Source organism: Phacochoerus africanus, chromosome 14 (assembly GCF_016906955.1).
Source record: "Phacochoerus africanus isolate WHEZ1 chromosome 14, ROS_Pafr_v1, whole genome shotgun sequence".
NCBI classification, from domain to species: Eukaryota; Metazoa; Chordata; class Mammalia; order Artiodactyla; family Suidae; genus Phacochoerus; species Phacochoerus africanus.
In genome coordinates, this window is record NC_062557.1 from 58,565,419 (window position 1) to 58,585,984 (window position 20,566).

Here is a 20,566-nt window from a genome sequence, read left to right on the forward strand (position 1 = left end):
CTGGGAGCCCCCTCCCCCCAGCGGAGGCCCCTCCCTCTGAGGTTCCTGGGGGAGGGGGCCCCTGTTTGTGCCCTTGGTGTTGGGGTGGAGGGGAGGGGGCTGAGAACTGGCAAAGGCCAGCCCTCCCCACAGCTGCCGGAGGGAGTTGGTGGGTCTCTCCTGCAGGGTTCACCCTCCCCCAACCTTGGGTGCCTTGGCGGCACCCCCCCACCCCCACCCCCAGCAGCAGCCTCCCAGGACTCTCCGCAGGGAATTCCTGTTGAGTAAGAGTGTGTGTGTGTGTGTGTGTGTGTGTGTGTGTGTGTGTGTGTTTCCTTTTTACAGCTGCACCTGCAGCATCTGGAGGTTCCCAGGCCAGGGGTCCATTCGGAGCTGTAGCCGCCGGCCTCGACCACAGCCACAGTGACACGGGCTGCAGCCGTGTCTGCGACCTACACCACAGCTCACAGCAACGCCGGATCCTTAACCCACTGAGCAAGGCCGGGGATCAAACCTCATCCTCATGGACACCATGTTGGGTTCTTGGCCCGCTGAGCCACAGTGGGAACTTCTGTGCGTGTGTGTGTGTTTGTGTGTGTGTGTGTGTGTGTCCATGTGTGGATTTTCCTTTCTTCATGAGCCCCCACCCGCATCTCCCTTGAGGTTGGTGCCGCCCTCTTTGGGGAAACCAGGAACTTCCGATCCTTGTCCCAGGCCGAGGGCTACCCCACAGCCAGGCGTCCCCACCCCAGGGCCAGAGACGGACGTCTGCGCTCAGGCCGCCTGCTGGGCTCGTCTGCCCAGAGGAAGGCTGCTTTCTGGGAGCTGCCCAACCTCTTCCTGCCGGGGCTGCGTCCCACGGGGGTCCCTTCCCTAGCCCCAGGGGCTGGAGGCAGCCCCGAGCCCTGTCCCAAGGAGAACCAGCTCTGCTCTAGCGGGGGACCCAGGGCAGGGCTGGTGGTGCCCAGGGCTCTGCGCAAGAGGACGGCCGGAGCACAGGAGCCTGCCCTTGGCTGACACGGACCCGTCCTGCACCAGGAGTCTGCAAATAAAAGGTTAGTTTATTTTCTTTTTCCACCTAAACTTTTACTTCATTTACTTAAAAAAAAAAAAAAAGTCGGCACGTAGAGTAAGACAAAAGGAGCAGGAAGTGAGCCTCAAGTCCCACCACCTGGAAGCAGCTGCTGTTGATAATCCTTTTTCTTTTTTTCTTTTTAGGGCCACACTCGTGGCATCGCCTTTGGGCATCGTCTCCTCTGCAGGGGCCGTCGCCGTCCCGTCTTGCAGGTGAGAGAACTGAGGCAGAAAAGGGCCTGAGCCCTGGGCCGAGGTCCCTGAGCTGGTAGTCTGGCCTCACCCCGAGTCCCCGTCTGCTCCCTGCCCCGGGCCACCTCCTGGCCCGGGGCTCCCAAGCCGACCTCTCCTCTCCTCTCCCTGCACTTTTAAGACATAATCCTTGGCTGCAGAGAGAAGCTCCAGGTCTCTCTTCCTGTGTCCTGTCTCTCTCGGATGGCGCTCGGGGAGCCATTTGACTGTAAGCTCCTCGCGGGCAGGCCCGGCACCGCGGTCTCCTCAGGAGGCGCTGGGCTCGGTGATTGGGCCTCGGCAGCCTGGCCTGCAGCAGTGACGTTAAACGGAGACGTTTCCCTAGACGCAGATGTGGCCTGTGCAGGAACCAGGGTTGGGCGAATTCAGTGGAGACTGTTCCTCAGTGCGTGTGTCTGTCTGGTGACAGCATGAAAATACACAGCACCTGAGAAGGGGTTTCAGAGCCTCGAGGCTCATTTGTAACGACAGGGGGCTGGGGTGGGGGTTGACTGCACTGTGCCCCTGGGTGAGCTGTTTCCCACAAGAGCTTGAGAAGCTAGCGGGGTGCCTGGAGTCATCCTCAGGCTGGCTCGTGTCATCCTCAGGCTGGCTGGTGTGCGGTTGTTTGGTTTTGCTCCCAGAGGGGGACACTCTGGTCTGCACAGCCGCCCTTTGGGCAGAGGCCGGCCGACCGGCTGGAGGGGCGCCGTGCCCGCTGCGGACGAGCCCTGGCCCCCAGGCTCAGAGGCGGCGCAGGGAGTTGATCCTCAGGTACCTGGAGAAGAGCACGTACAGGCGGCGGAACCAGAGGAGCTGGCTGCGGTGGCGGGACATGGCTTTCTAGAAGAATCAGAGGGTGGCTGTGAGCAGAGCCCTGCCTCCTCGCCTCTTGCCACCCGCCCTCATGCCCGTGCGACAGCCGGATCTGGCGTCTTCTTGGACCTTTATACCTCCCTGGACTGGCCCCCCAAACTCCGCCTCCCCTCCCGGGTCCTGGCTCGGCTCTGCGAACAGCGGGAGGCGCTGCTGCAGCAGAGGGTTGGGGAGTAAAGGGCTGCAGTTAGTGCGGCCTTTGAACAAAGAGATGGAGAAACTCGTGAGCCTCAGTGAGCAAGTGGGCTGTAAAGCTGGGATGTGACCCTGTCTGCTTGATTCTGGAGCCTACGCTCGTTTCTTTGGTTTTGGCCATGTCCGCAGCATGTGGCAGTTCCTGGGCCAGGGATTGAACCAGAGCCACAGCAGCGACAACGCTGGATCCTTAACCTCTGAGCCACACAGGAACTCCTGCAGCAGGTTTTTTGTTTGTTTGTTTGTGTTAGGGCCACACTAGGGGCACATGGAGGTTCCCAGGCCAGGGGTCCACTCGGAGCTACAGCCGCCGGCCTCCACCACAGCCACAGCAACGCGGGATCCGAACCCACAACCTCGTGGTTCCTAGTCGGATTCGTTTCCGCTGCGCCACAGGGGGACTCCTGAAGTAGGTTTGAAATAGCAGGCTCTGTGGCATTGCACTTCGCGTGAGCCGTGCACACTGTTTATATAGAGGACGTGCTGGGTTAGCAGGGATCACCTCTGACTGATGGGAGCGCAGGTAATTTTCATGAATTATTTTCTTCTTTCTTTTATGTATCTCCAGGGTTTCAGCATGAGCCTGTGCTACTTGCTTCTTTCCCGCATGTGTGATTTCTCTCATCAGAACACACGGTGCATGTGCCTGAGTGTCTGCAGCTCCTGAGGCCCCGCTGCGGGCCAGCCTGGGGGGCACCACCACCGTGCGGCCTTCGGTGAGGGGCTCTGAGGAGCTGGGGTTTGGGGCGCAGATCTGGGGTGGGCGGGCTGTCCTCACCTGGGCCTGGGCCACCTCCTGGCGGGTGAGCACGAAGAGGGCATCGCGGGCGAGCAGCAGGGAGCAGGGCAGGTCCAGCAGGGAGATGTACTTCCGCAGCCGGTTCACAGACTGCAGTGCCAGCACCTTGCACCCTGGGGGCGGGGCATCCAGGCTCTGTCCTCGGTGCCCCACCTCCCTCAGGCTCCAGGCAGGGTGGCGGCCGCGCTGTGGCACCAGAGCTGCCCTCTGTCCCTCATCCTCACAGGTAAGAAGGGTGGAAGGGCCCCAGGACACCCAGCAGGAAGGGGCTGGTGCCAGGGGCCGGGGCCCGGCTACACCCAGGACTTCTGTCCCGGGAGGCCAGACACCTGCTTCCTGCTCATCACTACAGAACTGAGGGGCCCTGGGGGCCTCGGTTTTCTCCTCTGTAAGATGGGCTGGTAGTGAGCGCAGGCCACCTGTCTCCCGGGTTGGGAAGAATCAAAGGCACGGAGTCCTGCTCTTATGCCCTCGCGGCCCCGCCATGCAGTGAGCCCAGCCAGAGGGGACACTGCCTGCGTGGTCACCCCGCCATCCTCAGGCTCCCCTGGGAGGGACACCTGCCGTGGCCCTTTACTAGAAACAGCTCAGAGCAGTTAGGCGCGGGGGTCACGTGGCGACCGGCCAGGCGGGTCCGACGCCTTCCTGTGAGTTAGAAACGTCAGACATTGGGGCCCACCTGCCACTTACGACTGGGCTGATCAGCTGGGGGTGGACATGGGTCTCGGGGGACACCCCCGAAGATTACAGACCTGCCAGCCGGGGGGTGAAGCCCCGGGGAGGGGGTGGATTTCATGCGCCAACCTGGCTGGGCTCAGGTCCCCAGGTCCCTGGCCGAACACTCTTTTCCGTGTGTCTGTGACTGTTGCGTGGACAGCTCAGCAAAGCAGAAGGCCTCCCCAGTGGGGGCCTCGTCCGATGCCCCGACAGAGCAGAAGGTGGAGGGAGGGGGACCGTTGCTTTCTGACTGCCCAGCTGGCCCTGGTCCTCCGCCCTGAGCCTGGGGTTTACGGCAGGAGCTCCCCATCCTCAGGCCTTTGGACTCGACTGAATGATGCCCGCTGCTCGCAGGCGGCGGATGGGGGCGTCTCGGCCGCCTTATTGCACGCGCAATACCCGGCCTCACCTCTGTCTACGCTCCCTGTTGGTTCTGTGTCTCAAGAACCCTGCCTGACACTTGGCCTCCCTCCCACCCGGGGTACGGAGACCCGGGGACGGCTGTGGCAGGCGGCACCCCGCCCCGCCTGGCTGAGGACAGCTCTCCGCCTTTACCAGCCTCACCCTCATGGGACAGTGGCTGGCGGCTGGGCGGGGGGGGGAGGGCCTTACCTTTAGGGAGCTTCCCTTCTGCGCACAGGGTCCTGGAGGAGGGAGAGGAGCGACAGTGAGGACGCCTCCGCCGCGCTTGGCGGGCAGGGCCTTCAGAGCCAGAGCGCCCTCCCTGGGCCCCACCGTCAGCCTCTGGGTGGGCTCTTGTGCGTCAGTCACTGTGTCGGGTCCTCGGAGTCCACGCCTCTGGCCACGGCTGAAGGGAGCAGGGTGGGCCCCTTTCCCAAGCTCGGCCGACTGGAGGTGGCCGGTGGCTCCTGAAGCGCCCTGTCCACGCTCTGCCCGTCAGGGGTGGAGGTAACGAGGGTGGACTCGAGTTTTGTCTTGAACTTGTGAGGAGAGTGTGGTGGGAGGGTCTCAAGTGTTGAGTGACACTTCTTCCCTGCTGGTCCGTCCCCGACCCCTGACCGCAGAGGCCGCCCTGCGCTCACGGCCTTGAGAGGAGGGCGGGGTGGCCCGGCGCGGTGACCTTATTCAAGGCACAGACTGGGGCCTGGCGCGCAGCTGCTGCCGTGAGGGGCCCCGGTCAAGGCCGACTGTGCGTGGGGCTCTCGGCCGTCGGGGAGGCCCAGCCGCGCTGCTGCCTTGGTTTCCATGACGCAGGCACAGTGGGCCTCACCCGGCAGATGGAGGGACAGGCCTGGCTGAGCCCGAGAAATGTGTCCTGGAGGTGGGGAGGCAGCAGGGCGGGTCGGGAAGGGGAGGAGGGGGGCAGCCAGGGAGGCTTGTGGGGGGAGGCTGGGGTGGGATGGGGGCTCCGTGAGCCTGCGTGTGGGGCTCTTAGAGAACACAGCGTAGGATGCCGGGAGAGTTTTGGGGTGCAGGCTCCCCGGGGACCCCGCAGCTGTGCGTTGCAGGCAGTGTCGAGGAGGGGCCGCTACAGGCCCAGGAGGCCGAGCTGAGTCCACGCCAGCCTCAAGCCCAGGCCCCAGGGCGACGACGGGGCTGGAAAGACCCTCCCGAGCTGGCCCGTCCCCCGCCGGGCTGCACGAGAAACGGCACCGGGGCCAGGGCCCCATAGCCTCCCGGGCAGGGCGGCCTCCGGCTGGGCCGCGCTGCAAGGAGTTCAAAGTTGCCTCCAGCCGTCTGAGGCCACGGAGTGAGAATCCCTCGTCCCCCACTGGGCGAAGCCGTGGGGTCAGGAAGCTCGGTCCTGAGGCTGGAGGGAGGCCCCGGGTTGGGGGACTGCACGTGGAGAGAAAACAGGGCTCCGACGACGCAGCTGGAGGCCTCGGGGCCCAGCCCGGGCCCGTGCGCGACCCCGCTCCTCCGCCCTCACCCTGACTCCTACCTGGCGGCCGCATACAGGGCCACGTGGTTGCTGTGACCACTCACTCCGCCTGCGTCGAAGGTCACCACCTGCCGAGAGACACAGGGTTTCCCTGGGGGCCGTGCGGACCGCTCCCCCACCTCCCTCCAGAGCCCGGGGAGCACAGGAGGCCCCGGACCTGACACTGTCTGTGTCCTGCCCCCGGACTGCCTCGGGGGCCGAGTGGGTTTGCTGCTCGCTCTGGTCCTGTCCAGGGGAGCAGAGCGGAGTGGGGCCAGCCCGGAACCTGGCCTCACGCTGCCTTTGTTTCTTATCTGCCTGGCCCCTCGAGCACACTGGTTTCCTGGCTGGTGACCTGTGACCCTTGTTCCTGTCGGTGCTGCCCGATTTGTTTGGTTTTTTCCTTGTGCCATGTCGAGGGCGCAAAAGCGCTGAGGGAGTTTCTCTTTCATTCGTTATTTTGGCCATGCCTGTGGCATTCGGAAGTTCCCAGGCCAGGGATGGAACCCGAGTCATAGCAGTGACAGTGCTGGGTCCTTAACCCACTGAGCCACCAGGGAAATCCCTGGTCCTTCTACTTTAAACCACAGAACACTGACCTCATATACAGAAAAACCTGCTACAATAACAGCAGCTAACATTCACTGAGCCCAGACACAGGGGAGGGCTATCAAGTAAAAGAAAATTTTAAGTCCTGTCAACCTATCCTGAGTCAAATAAGCTGGAACAATAAAAACAAAATAAAAACACATTTATGACATGAGACTTCTGAAAACATATAATGATATAAGGGAATTATTACTTTTCAGGTGTGATAATGGCTCTGTGTGTATTTTTTGCTTTTTAGGGCCGCACCTGCAGCATATGGAGGTTCCCAGGCTGGGGCTCAAATCAGAGCTGCAGCTGCCGGCCTCCATCGCAGCCCACGGCAGCGCCAGATTTTAACCCCCTGAGCGAGGCCGGGGATGGAACCTGCATCCTCATGGCTACTGGTCGTGTGCATTACCGTTGACTCACGCCGGGAACTGCGGCGCTATGTGTTGACACAAACTCGGTGAGTACCTTTTAGAAAGGCATACTGAACATTTAAATCTGCAGTGTGGTCCCGAGGATCGGCTTGACAATCACATGGGCGGTGGGGAGGTGAACAGGTGTTTAAGGGGAGATAATCGTGTCATGCATTTGTCAAAACCCACAGGACGCATGGCAGCAGGCGTCAACTGTGCTGTCAGCTGTGGACGATCCCCCCCGCACCCCGTGGGAAGGCACCGCCGGGAGGGCTGGTGGTGCCCCCCCTGTTGGTGACCTGTGTTTCCAGCCAGGACAAGAAGGGCAGTCAGCTCAGCAGGCAGGACCAGGGCCCACCTGCAGCCCCCCTCGTGTGAATTCTGAGCAGCCAGTTACGAGCCGCTTCTGGGCCACGTGGACCCAGTTTCTATCATTGGAACCCAGAGACAGTCTGACGAACGTGGCCACAAAAATCTGCTCCCAGCACAGGTCTAGTGAGTTCACCCCCCGGCAGGAGCTGAATTCTTCACCAGCGAAAGCCTCCCGTGTCTCTGCCGGCAGGCTCCCTCTTTTCACAAGGATTCATCAGGACTTAAAGCAGGTGATTGGGGCTTTACATGGTAGGCATTTCAGGAGTCACTCAGGAAGGGTTGTTACGATTGCAGACGGCTGCCGGTGGCGGAGCGCGGAGGTGGCAGCTCCCAGGCTGTGCAGCCTGCAGGTGAGCCCATGTCCGCTGGTGCTCTAGCTGTGCCGGGAGGTTCCCCCGCGTTTACTGATTGTGCTCACGTTTCTGGAGTGAGAAATCAAGGCCCCTGGGCAGCTGCAGGCCCCCCCGAGCCTCACTTTCCTCAGTGTGAGATGAGACCTGTAACGTTTACCGCCGAAGTCAGAGTGATTCTCTGAGATGAAAACTCTTGGTAGGAAGTTCGAGGCCAAGGCGGGTCCCGGCGCAGGTGCGCGGGGACCTGAGTTTCGGGGGCTGCGGGTGGGGGTGGGAGGGAGAGCTCAGCTCGGGAAAGACGTGGCCCCTACCCGAGCACTGGGTTTCGGTCACAGCCTCAGGAAAGGCGTGTTCGTTCCCCCGACAGGTCTAAGAGGCAGGGCTGGGCCTCTGCTGAGAGCGGCCAGCTGCCCGGCGTGACCGGCCCGGCTTTGCTTTCGGGGGGCGCCCCTTACCAGGTCAATGCCGTTCAGCTCTATGTGCCGGAGGAGGACGTCGGCCACCCGCCCTGGATCCCACCGCACAGCCGGGTCGTCTGGGAAGTCCCTGGAAGGAAGAGGCACAGCAGCGTCACCGTTTTGAAGCAGGCTGAGCTTGTCCCTGAGCTCTGGTAGGTGTATGGGGGGGGCTTCCCTTGGGTGGCCCGACAGAGGGGAAGCGGCCAGGAGCGGCTGCCGGCCCCTGCACCGCGCGCTTTGGGAGCTTTGTGCTCGGGGCCGAGGGGAGGAAGCAGACATCAGGGAGACAGGCCCTGTCCACCAGCTCGGACGCAGGGTAGAGGGACGCGTGTCTGTATGGGTCACAGGGACCACGCATTGGTCAAGGGTACAAAGTTTGTCACTTCGTGTAGCCTCAGACACCTGTTGAGGAGCCTGGATGGATGGTGCTGAGAGGCCTGGTGCGAGGTTGTTAGGGCTGTGTGACCCAGGATTTCTGACTGCAAAGCGGAGAGGTTTCAGCCCCGGGGAGCTGGGCCCCCGCCCCCGGGCCGCCCGCAGGGGTAGAGGGCTCCCCTCCCGCTGCTGGATCTGAGGCCGCGGCCCCATCTAACTTCAGTTTGAAGGTATTATTCCTAGTCGTGTAAAGGGGGCCACCTCTGCACTCAGGTCCCGGGTGACCCCCACATGCCACCAGGAGAACACGCGCTTTCTCTGCCTCCCACCCGGTAGGGGCTCTGAGCGCTCTCTGGACAAAGGCCATGAAGGGACCCTCCAAGGACCTCGGTCAAGGGAGAGTCATGGGGGCTTCGCGGGGTGAATACGACGTGACCTCAGTACCAGGTGGCACGCGGGTGCGTCCCTGGCCTCCCTGGCACCCTCCTATCCAGGCGGCTTTGTGCTCTGCCAGGCCCTGTCCTGCCAGCCCTCCTGCTGGACACGTAGCGGCGACGCAGGGGCCAGCCCTGCTCCCTGGGAGCGGAGCTGAATTCAGGCTGTAGCTTGTGACCTGCTGAGCTCGAGGGGGAGGAGAGACAGGACTCGGGGAAGACGGCCTGAAAGCAGCCTCGGCTCGCGGCCCTGACAGGGTGGGGGCCTCGCGACGGTGGCCAGGCGTCAGAACCGACCCCCAGTGTCCCCTTGGCTGGAGGGGTGGGACAGCAGCTGGCTGAGCCCATGGATTCGCGGGTCTGAGACGACGCCCGGAGCCGGGCAGCTCACGGCCGCCGCCCTTTCTGTGCCGAGAACGGGCTCCGCCCGCAGGGCACCGGCCTTAGAGCGAGGTCCCCGGAACAGGTCTCTCCACGCGCTTCTCTCTGGCTGAGCGCGCCGACCCGGGATGAGGTGAGCCGTCTGGGGCCCTTGGACGGTAACCCCGCTCTGTGACCTGGCGCGTGCGATTCGGCAGCTCTGCTTTTGGGATCTCGTCCACACCCCCCGGTGGCCGGGCCCTCGCAGTGTCCCCAGTCTGTGTCCCGCGTGATCCCTTCACTGCTCTTTTCCGGGAGAGGGACTAAGATAAGCTATGCGAGGAGGTTGTTTGAAACTGTAAAGCGACAGGTCGGTGTCAGGGTGCGGCTGTCACGAGGCACTGGCCTCCGCCACGGAGCCTCCTGGGGGCGCTGGGGGCCGACTACAAGACCGCCCTCGTTTCTGACAAGAAGCGCAAGTCCAGGGGTCCCCAACCCACCCTCAGGTGTGAGGATCGCCAGCAGGACGCCTGCAACTCACCGAGAGCTTCTCTGGGCGACAGGCTTATGGGTTTTCAGGAAAGGACGCAGGAAAATCAGAAGGGGGAAGGGACACAGGGCAGAGTCCGGAGGGCGTGGAATGCGGGGGGGGCCTGACGCTCCCTGGCCCTGGAGTCTGGGCACAGTCCTGCCAGCTCTGGTGTGTGATGATACCACGGGGCACTGCCCACCAGGGAGCTCACCCTTGCTTCGTGTCCAGAGCTTCTACTGGCTCCATGACTCAGGCATGATCCGTGGATTGCCTCCAGCCCCGGGATCAATTTCAGCCTGTAGGTGGATCTGACACCCCACGACCCAGAGCCTGGGAGCTGAGGTGGTGCCACTCCTTCCCCAAACAAAGGCACCGCCATCAGCTGTGACCTAAGCTACCTCCCGGGAGCCAAGGGCCAAGGCCAGACCTCTCTGGGCGAGGCCAGATTCTTTATGACGAACCTTACCTGCATCAGGGAGGGAGCCTACAGAACTTTTCTAGCAGCTACGGCCTGGACCCCCCCACAGCACCTAATTAGAGGGTACAGTCTGTTCATTTCCATTGTGTTGTGTGTCTCTCTACCTATAGTCTAAGATAAGGACAGACCTGCGCCTCACAGTCCTAGTTCGTATGTGTACTTTGTACCATTCAAGTCAAAGAATGGTTCACTTAAACACACGTGACAATGAATGAGTCTGACCAGGTGCCAAGCACTGTGTCAAGGGGCTGCACTGGTAGCAGGCTTCAATTCTCTACACCCCTCTCTGGGGGTTGGAACATGCAAGTAAGAGCTGTGGAAGATAATTTTTTTTTTTTTTTTTGGCTGCATGGAGAAGTTCCCAGGCCAGGGATTGAACCCATGCCACAGCAGTGACCCAAGCTGAGGCAGTGACAATGCCTGATCCTTAACCCACTGCCCCACAGGAGAACTCCAGAAGATAGCAATTTTATAAAACAGATTAGGGGCAAAAAAAAAAAAAGTGTGAATTGCTGAGAGGAGCAAGGCATCCCATCTGGGACTACTTGCCCCCAAGGCAGAGAGATACACAGTTTGACAATGGGAACTTTAAAACTGTTCAATGTAGAAAAAGTGACTCTTCTGAAACCAACTACATGAGCTGTCTTTTGCCTGAAGTTCAGCCCTAATCAGCTCAAGGCTTGGCTCCAAGTAATAACTTTTGCAAGAATGGATCTTTTCTTCTCTGATGGATTAACAAGTCCGCCTTAGATAAACATGCTGGCGGAATGTAAACACCAGTGTGAGTCAGCCGCTGGACCCTCCTAAGGGAGAGCTGGCAATGGCCTCTGGCCCACTTTCCTCCGCGCTGTCCTGCCTCTCGCTGGCTGGAGTGTGTGCCGCGGGCTGGAACCTAAGCAGCCTCCTTGGTCCAGGAAGTAATCTTGGGTACGAAAGCCAGACACAGCAGAGTGACCGACAAGAAGGAACCCGGTCCCTCACCCCCGCCCCAGACAGCGCACTGCCTCGCACAGTTCTTGGGGTATTTGTGGATATTCTGTCATTTTCTGCATCACCAGATCCTGATTTAAATATGCCATCATTTTTTGAGGCATCCATTTGATTATTTAGGTTGTTTCCAATTTTTATTGTTGAAATAAGGTAACTGGTATTTCTGTACATAACTCTTTGTATGCATCTCGGTATTTCCATGGGGTAAAAGCAGAGGGATGTAACTTCTGAGTCCAAGGTGAAGAGAACCTGGGTAGATCTCCCTGTTGCCCAGTGATTAAAGGACCTGACTAGCATCCCTGAGGACGCAGGTTTGATCCCTGCCCTCTATCAGTGGGTTAAGGAGGCAGCGTTGCCATGAGCTGTGGTGTAGGTTGTAGATGCAGCTCGAATCCCGTGTTGCTGTGGCTGTGGTATAGGCCGGTGGCTACAGTTCTGATTGGACCTCCAGCCTGGGAACCTCCATGTGCCACAGGTGCAGCCCTAAAAAGACAAAAAAAAAAAAAAAGAAAGCAGGCAGCCAGGTAACTCACCCTGAGTGCAGCACCAGGGAGAGATATGGGTGTTTCACAGGCTGAAGGGAGAGACCAACAGGGACAGCTCTTACCAGGAGCCCCAGGCTGCCTAAAACCTCCAGTGTCTCACACCCACTTTCTTAGCCCACAAGCTCCCTGAAAGCCCAGCTCGTTGGCCTCTTACAGCCAGAGGGAGCTGAGAGCTGGCTGGACAGGGGTGAGCTACACGGCGCCGAGGGCCAGACGGAGTGTTGTCAGGACCCCAGCCCCACTCCTAGGAGATCCCCGGGTGTGGTTCGAAGCCAGCAGGAAAACAGGAATCAGGCCGCCCAGGGAAGTGGAGCTTTCTAGTCAAGGAACACCTGGCAAAAGACCTGTCCTCTGAAAATTCTAAGACACTGATGAAAGAAATCGAAGATGACACAAATAGATGGAAAGACATCCCATGCTCTTGGATTGGAAGAGTCAATATTATCAAGATGACTATCCTACCCAAGGCAATCTACAGATTCAATGCAATCCCTATCAAATGACCAAGGACACTTTTCATAGAACTCGAACAAAATAAAGTTTGTTTGGAAGCACAAAAGACCCAGAATAGCCAAAGACATCCTGAAAAAGACAAATGGAGCTGGAGGAATCAGGCTCCCGGACTTCAGACTATACTACAAAGCAACAGTCATCAAAACCGTATGGTACCGGCCCAAAGACAGAAATCTAGATCAGTGGAACAGGATAGGAAGCCCAGAATTAAACCCACGCACCTACAGCCAACTCATCGATGACAAAGGAGGCAAGAATACACAATGGAGAAAAGACAGCCTGTTCAATAAGTGGTGCTGGGAAAACTGGACAGCCACATGGAAAAGAAGGAAATGAGAACACTCCCTAACACCATACACAAGAATAAACTCCAGATGGAGTAAAGACCTAGATAGAAGACCAGACACTATAAAACTCTTAGAGGAAAACATAGGCCAAACACTCTATGACATAAATGCAAGCAACATCTTCTCAGATCCACCTCTTAGAGTCATGACAGTAAAAGCAAAAATTAATGGGACCTAATTAAACTTCTGCACAGCAAAGGAAACCCGAAACAAAACGAAAAGACAACCCGAAGAATGGGGGAAAATCTTTGCAAATGAATCGACTGACAAGGGATTAATCTCCAAAATTTATAAACACCTTCTGCAGCTCAATACCAAAAAAAACAACCCCATCAAAAAATGGGCAGAAGATCTAAACAGACAATTCTCCCAAGAAGACATACAGATGGCCAAAAAACACATGAAAAGATGTTCAGCCTCACTCATTATTAGAGAAATGCAAATCAAATCCACTAGGAGGTACCACCTTACACCAGCCAGAATGGCCATCATCCAAAAGTCTACAAACCGTAAGTGCTGGAGAGGGTGTGGAGAAAAAGGAACCCTAGCACACTGTTGGTGGGATTGTAAATTGGTGCAACCACTGTGGAAAGCAGTATGGAGATTCCTCAGAAAACTGAACATAGAACTCCCATTTGATCCAGCAATCCCACTCCTGGGCATCTATCCAGAGAAAACCACGATTCGCAAAGACACATGTACTCTGATGTTCATTGCAGCACTGTTTACAATAGCCAAGACATGGAAACAACCTAAATGCCCATCGACAGAGGAGTGGATCAAGAAGAGGTGGTACATACACACAATGGAATATCGCTCAGCCATTAAAAGGAACGAAATACCGGCATTTTTAGCAACATGGATGGACCTAGAAATTATCAAGCTAAGTGAAGTCAGTCAGACAGTGAGACGCCAACATCAAATGCTTTCACTGACGTGGAATCTGAAAAAAGGACAGAATGAAGTTCTTTGCAGAACAGATACTGGCTCACAGACTTTGAAAAACTCATGGTTTCCAAAGGAGACAGTTCAGGCGGTGGGGGGATGCCCTGGGGTTGTGGGATGGAAATCCTATAAAGTTGGATTGTAATGACCATTGTACAACTATAAATGCAATAAACTCATTAAGTAATTTAAAAAAAAAAGGAACGCCTGGAACGGCCTCCCCACCCAAGGCAACTGTGAGCTGAGTGGTGGCTTGCGTCACTGACGGCCGGGTGTCCTGCGCTGCTCATCACTCTCCCAGGATCCAGATCGGCCGGGCCTGCAGGGGTGGTGATGAAGTCATGGAGAGGCTCTAGAAATGTCCTTTGGTCATTAGCAAGCTCCTCGGCTTCTATTGCAATTGCAGTAAAAGAGTACGGAAACCCCTCAGATGCGACGTGTCTGGGTAACTCCACTCAGACGGGCAGCTGAGAAACTCTGGCTGAGACAGAAGACTACGGTGGGCTGAAAAGTTTCTGGGCAGGTTTTGCCCAAGCAAAGCAGGGACAGCAAAGCAGGCCCTTTGCTGATGGGCCCCCTTTCAGGAGCACTCCTCTGCAGAGAGGTCCAGTTTGGACATGCCCACAGGGAAGCTCTGACATTCCTGGCCAGTCACACCTTGAACCCAGACTTTCTAATTAGGAGACCCGGGTCCCTGTGCCCCTCATTCTGCATCTCAGGTCAGTCAGGTGAGGTTTCCTGATGAGAAGCCCGCAGCAGACGGCTGAGAATGGGGGCGGCACTTGCAGGGTCACAGAGGAAGCCTGGAGACGCTCCAGAACGTCGCACAGGCCTGCGAAAGGCTGTCTGAAGGAAACAGGCCTCTTACAAAGCAGGGAGTGCAAGCGGCCTCCGACCCCCAGACACAGGCAAACAAACGAACAAACACAAGTGCACGCGGAAGGGGTCCGGCTCCAGACCCGGCGAGTTTAAGCAGCTGCATCTCTGTGCCCTTTGACCTTATCCTTCTGGAAAGTTGCTCTGAGGAAGCAGGGCCGCCTTAAAGTCAGAGTCAGCTCAGGTGGAGACTTCGCTTTCTCTGCACTTGCGGCGGAAGGGGCTCCACGATCTGTCCTCCTGCCGCCAGGAAGCAGTTGCTCTAACTTCGTGGACTGTGGCCAAGAAAATGCTCAGGACGCCCCGGAGTTTGGGGGTCTGTTCAAGGGAAAAGCAAAGAGAGCGTCCCTACACCCAAGGAAGGCAATGCTGATGCACAGCCGGAGGAAGGACCCCAGAGTTCCTAAGGGTGACTTTGCCCGGCCTTCACGGCCAATGACGGGAACTAGATTTAGAGGAGCTGACTTTTGAAAACGAGGCCGGTATGCGCGAAAACGTCTGGCTAAAGGGCCCTGGGCTGTCAGGTCCCCAGGGATCCGGGCCTGGGCTCCCCGCAGGCAGAGTCAGGACCACGGCCCGCGGGGTGTGAGCGGAAGCGGGGGGCGGGGGGGGGCGCCGCACGGGACGCGACCCCGAGGCGGGGGCGCCGGGGGCACGGAGAGCATCTTAGAATCGTGCGGCCGGAGAAAGAGAGAGGTACTTAGCGCTCGGGTTCGCTCCTCCAGGACTTTAGGGGCCCGGCCTGCCGGCCCCCCGTGGCTGGGGAGGGCGGACGCCGCAGGCCCGTCCCCCGGCCCCCGCCCTGTGCAGGGAGCGAGTGCGGCGCTGATGCGCAGGGACACCGAGTGCTTTCCCGCCCGGAGCCGCCTGGGTCTCTGCCCGGCACACCTGCCGGGGGCTCACCCCGGCCCCCCACGCCCCTCCATCGCCTCCGGGGCGCCGGCCGGGGCCGGCTTCTCCCGCCGCCCCACACCCGCCCCCTGGGCGCCCGCAGCCCTTATTTGGTGTCGCGGCTCTTGCAGCCGCCGCCTCTCCAGCGCGTTCCTAAGCCCCGGCCGCCTTTGTCCTCCAAGGCGGGCAGAAGTCGGGGACCTGGGAGGCCGGGCCGCGCCGCGCCTGTGACAGCCAAAGAGGAAAAGAGGAGCAGAAGGAAGAGGGCTGCCAAAGAGTCACATAAAAGCCGGTGTCCGGCTGATGAGGGCCCCTCTGCACCGAGACCCAGGGCGCAGGGAACTTGGTCCACAGAGGCGCCCCGCCCTGACCACAAAGTGGATTTTTCCCTTCTCAGTGGGCAAAAGCGATTTGCAAACCAGGAGTGTGAGCTGTCATCCTGCCGTACTGCGTGTAGCTCACCTTTCTTAGATGAGTTTTACACGAGTACAAAGTGTGTGAAGCTCGCAACATCCTTGGGAGGAATCGTTCTCCCAAATTGGCAGTTTACTGCTTTAGGCGGCAGCTGAAAACCGGAACCTGCTGTTTGAACTCACTTCAGCGGTGAGGGGGCCCAGGCCTGGGTCCCGACCCCTCCTTCCCTGTGCGCACCCCGACAGACACGGGCTCCCCCAAGCAGAGGCTGTGTGATGTTACCTAGACCCCAAGCAAAAGCAGAGGCCTAACCTTTTGACTGGGCTCCCCATCTTCCGGTGCCTGCAACTTCTCCCTCTTTCCTTTTTGAGAAAAGAGCCAAATTTAGGGTTGCCTCAGCCAAGGGGTTCCGCCCAGATTTTGGCACCTGAAACACCTTCACATGCCAAGAAACGCGAGCACACAACACGTCAGAGGCCGGGGCCTGGCGTCCCTCTGAGCCCCGATCGCCCTGTGAGAGCCCTGGCAGGGGTGGGAGGATGGCACCTGGGCACCCACAGAAGGTCAGGGCGGAGAAGGGGCTGGCGCCGTGGGAGGTGAGAGAAGTGGGCGGAAGGATCAGATCGGTGCTCAGATAACGAAACCCAGGACGAAAAGGCCGTGGAAGAAAGAGGCAGACACGCTGCTCTGGGGATCAGACGGGAGAGGGAAGGTTGTACAGTGTGGATGGAAACCAGTTCGGTGGCGGTGGCGGCAGAGGCGTCTCTGCTGATCAGGCTGAACAGAAAGAGGAAGACGGTGGAGCAGAGGTCCGGGGGGTGTGACCAGGGCCGTGGCGGAGGGCACTAGTCACAGGGGTGTGGCAGACCCAGTCGGCTTTGGGAGACCAGCCTGGGGACATGAGGGCTAAGCTGGGGGAGGGGGGCGCGGAGATGAGGCCTCGGCAGGGGTCCAGAGGAGGTGGCCCTGGGGACGGCGGACCCGAGGCACCGAGAGCGCTCACTGAAGAAGGCTCCGGTGGATCTAGCAGCTCAGGGCGGTACCAGCGCGGGGGAAAGGCCGAGGGCTCCACTTTCAGGAACAGTGGTTTCCTTTACACAGGCTGGCAGTGAAACTGGCGCTACCCAGTTAGGCACAGCTCAGCCAATGGGGCTTTTTTTTTTCCTTTCTCTTTTTCGGTTTTGGTCCCGGCATGCAGCGGCTAGAGGTGGGATCTCAGTTCCCAGACCAGGGATTTGGATCTGGGCCGCGGCAGTGAAAGTGCTGAATCCTAACCACTAGCCCACCAGGAACACCAGGGAATGGTGCTTGCTTTTTTGGGTTTAAGATCATCAAAACTGAAATAGCACGTTCAAAAAGAATTCTCAGGAAGAAGGTGCAGCCGCTGGATTAACGGTCTGGGGATTGCCTGCGAGGAGCGAGAGCCAGAAGCGTAGCGTGGGGAGGTCTCAAGTGGGACGGGGCGGGACGGGGCTGGTGGAGGAGAGGCAGAGGGCCCAGCAGCTCAGGGCTTGAGGAAGGACAGGCCACCGGATGTCACCCTTGAGGGACCATCGGTGGCCCTGGAAGCAGCAGGGCAGGACAGGCAGGAGGGACAGGAGGACGGGGTCAGTGGGAGGGGAGAAGTTGGGGAGGAAGTGAGAGGCGAGCGGCCACCGGACCAGGAGGCGGGGAAGGTCTGTCTCGCCCGGAGGCTGCGTGGGGATGAAGCAGAGGGGCAGAGCTGGCAGAGGGCCAAGGAGGGCAGGGCAGGGGCTCATGGCTGTGGGGGAGGCACCTGCTAGCAGAGGGTGGCGGGCTCGCCCGGTTGACGCCGGTCATCAGGTCGCCGTGCGGATGAGCCGAGAGGGTGCTTGACAGACACTGCGGACAGAGCCAGGCCCACGGTCTGTGAAGGCGATTCCCCGCTGAGGATGGAAATGGGCAGCGGGGCCGAGGCCGCAAGGCAGAGCCGCCAGCAGCAGGCAGTCCCGTGTGACCTGAAGGGGCCTTAACCCAGGAAGGTGTGGGTGGGAACATCTCTCCAGAAGCCCAGGTAGGAGACGAGGGCCTGGGTGCAGGTGCTGGGGGTCCAGAGATGGAGGGAAACGGAGACACAGCAGGAGGCCGAGCAGAAAGAAGCAGGGGAGGAAGCGGTGGGGAGCCAGGTCCCCTCTGTGGGGGATGGAGCTGAGGCCGCCTGGAAGAGGTGGGGTGGCTGCTAGGGAGGCTGAGAGGAGCGGCTGGACTTGCTTGTCCGATGGCTCTGGATGGACACAGACGTGGACCAGGAACCTTAGCGCCCAGGGCGAGGCTGGGTGCTGGTCGCAAGCACAGTGTGCACGGGGCCCGACCGTGTCTAAGGAAGCCGTGTCCTGCAGGGCTTGCAGGTTTGCGGTGAGGCGCGGGGCCCCCTCCACCCAGGCCCCATGAAGAACGCCAGCAGCTCTGAGACATGCGAGTCCAGGGGCTGGCCAGGAGCAGCTACGTGTCAGGAGTGACCTGCAGGGGGGCCCCAGCGTCTCCCACAGAGAGGCCGGGAGGCGAACTCTGGGATAGGACTTCGATCAGCGGACTCCAGTGGGACCCGAGGGGATCCCTACTCTCTGTCAACAGCTTCCATATTTGTCCCTAACTCGGTAATAGCTCAGTAAGAACTTTAGTAGAATCAGTGACTCAAAATGTTTACAGAGGAGTTCCCGTTGTGGCTCAGCGGAAATGAACCTGATGAGTATCCATGAGGTTGCAGGTTCGCTCTCTGGCCTCATTCGGTGGGTTAAGGATCCGGCCTTGCTGTGAGCTGTGGTTTAGGTCGTAGACACGGCTCGGACCCTGCGTGGCTGTGGCTGTGGTATAGGCCGGCGGCTGTAGCTCTGATTGGACCCCTAGGCTGGGAACCTCCATATGCCGCGGGAGTGGCCCAAGAAGTGGCAAAAAAAAAACCCCAAAATAAAAAATTAAATAAAAGAGTGGCCGTGGAAAGACTACCTTCCTGCCAGATGGGACTGTGGATTTGTTACCCAGAGAATGCAGGGATTGGAAGGGATTGGAGTCGTCATCTAACCTGTGCTCTCAGCCTTAGCGAGAGTCGGTCTGGGCCTTTTTCGGGGAATCAGCACCGCCGTGGAGGGTTTGGGAGGTGAAACGGTTCTGTTTCCAGCCATTTAGGTTGTCTGTGTATAGGTATTTAGGCTACATAGAAATAGAGGTTTTCCACAGTGGTATCAGCCACCTGATGAAATAAGGGCCAGACCCATCGTCGTTTCTAAGTCAGGATCTCGCTGTGTGTCTCCTCCAACTAGGGCTTTTCCAAAGTTGTGAAGAAGTATGGACTATTCTAGTGCCCTCCTGCACCGAGTCCCTGGGAATCTGGGCACGGAGGCATCTGGGCCAGGGCACCCTCAGCCCAGAACAAGGGAGGCCTCTGAGAGGACCTCAAGGCTGAGGGGGTCTGGGGTATGTGACATGTCCCAGGAAGACCCTCTCTGCTGGTGCTCAGATGGCTTCTAAACGGCAAATGCTTCTTGAAAGGGAGTCTACACTGGTCCATGAGTTAGTGCTGGTCCACGGGTCAGCCCCATCTTAGCAGCGCCTCATGGATCAGTGATTCTGGATGACCACTGATCAATGGATTCTGATGGAACCCAAGGGGATTCTTCCTCCAGGTCAACAGGATTCCCAGTTGTCGCTAACTCTGTAACAGGTGAATAAGGCCTCCCTCTGTCCCCTCCCTCCATTCTCAGATCAGACTCAGAACTTCTGAGGCTGAATGTGCAAAGGTTTCGTTGCTCTGGCGCACCTGTGGTTTGTTCACTTCTTATCACACAGAGGCTGGCACAACAGGCACCACCAGCTGTGTACAGAGCGCCAGCTCTTTCTTCTGCACTAGAGCAAGGCCTTATTTTCCTCTTGTGGAAAATTCTATCATGAACCCCTTTTTTCTTCTTCTCCTTTGGACCAGTCTTGTAAAAAATTCACCCGTGTCAGCATCCACATCCTTCTAAAATTAGTATTTCTTAGACACAAGCAAAGAACTAAGTCTTAAATCCTGCAGCAAAAAATATACACATCTGCCAGGCTAGGAACTTAAAAGGAAAGTACTCCAGAAAGAATCCAGACCACTGCATGATCCTCCCCAATTGGGTTCATTCTCTTTGGCGCGGGTACTTGAGAATGTAGGCAAGGCGCCCATGCCGTGCGGCCAGGAGACAGTCTTCGTTATTGGGAATGTTGCTTCTGGCTTAGGTGGCAACACACGTTCTCAGGGATGGGGTGAATTTACTCATTAGCCACCTCTACTTCCCCGTCTCTGAAACATAAAAGAAGCTGATACTCTTTCATAGCAAAAAAAAAACCCAAAAAAAAAAAACCCAAAAAACAACAACTTAGACTTTTCTTAGGCAAGGTCTACTCCTAGAATTAACATCTAAAACAAATCAAAATCTATCTTGTAAAGACTGTTGTTCTGCAGCAGGATCTTTCATCTGAGGTCCTGCGTGTCTGTAGCCAAAGTCTCAAGGTTCCAGCACTTCTTAGAAAAAGATGTTTTTACTGAGATAACAATCTGAAAAAGCTGTGGTTATTTCGTTGATAAGAAAGCGGATGTGCTCATGTGACTTCAGCACTTGTGTTTATGGGTGTGAGACCACACGTGTTCACAAAGAGCTGGAGCTGGTTTTTTGTAAAGGACTCGATGGTATATGAGAGCTAAACGTGAACAGAAAATGAAGTTAGAAGGAGAAAAAGATCCCTTCCTCCCCCGAGATGGGCATTCCCCGCTGCACAGCACTGCGGGCAACCAGCCCCCGGGCTCCAGGCATTCAAGGCTCACCCCGCCGTGCCAGCCCCCTGCTCCGCCGTCTTCTGGGACCCTGAGCCCCTCTGTGCGGGGTCACCAGGAACCCAGGCGCCACGGCTCAGTGGGACACATGCCCAGAGCAGGTA

General features: G+C 58.3%; 1 protein-coding gene and 1 long non-coding RNA gene across 2 annotated transcripts in view; one reads left to right on the top strand and one right to left on the bottom strand.

Annotated features, from left to right (window-relative positions):
* Window positions 1-1,190: 1,190 nt before the first annotated feature.
* The window catches only part of PIGL (phosphatidylinositol glycan anchor biosynthesis class L), a 47,947-nt gene continuing 28,571 nt past the window's right edge, over window positions 1,191-20,566 (bottom strand). The window contains exons 3-7 of the mRNA XM_047756919.1: window positions 7,941-8,031; window positions 5,775-5,842; window positions 4,484-4,515; window positions 3,134-3,267; window positions 1,191-2,127 (exon numbers count right to left, since the gene is read on the bottom strand). Coding sequence (XP_047612875.1) covers window positions 2,029-2,127; window positions 3,134-3,267; window positions 4,484-4,515; window positions 5,775-5,842; window positions 7,941-8,031 — 424 coding nt within the window. The 3' untranslated portion in view covers window positions 1,191-2,028. The remainder of the gene's footprint in view (window positions 2,128-3,133; window positions 3,268-4,483; window positions 4,516-5,774; window positions 5,843-7,940; window positions 8,032-20,566) is intronic.
* On the top strand, window positions 6,621-10,262 carry LOC125113974 (uncharacterized). Its single transcript, XR_007131656.1, has 2 exons — window positions 6,621-6,807; window positions 6,952-10,262. It is a non-coding gene; the product is annotated as an uncharacterized LOC125113974 (long non-coding RNA).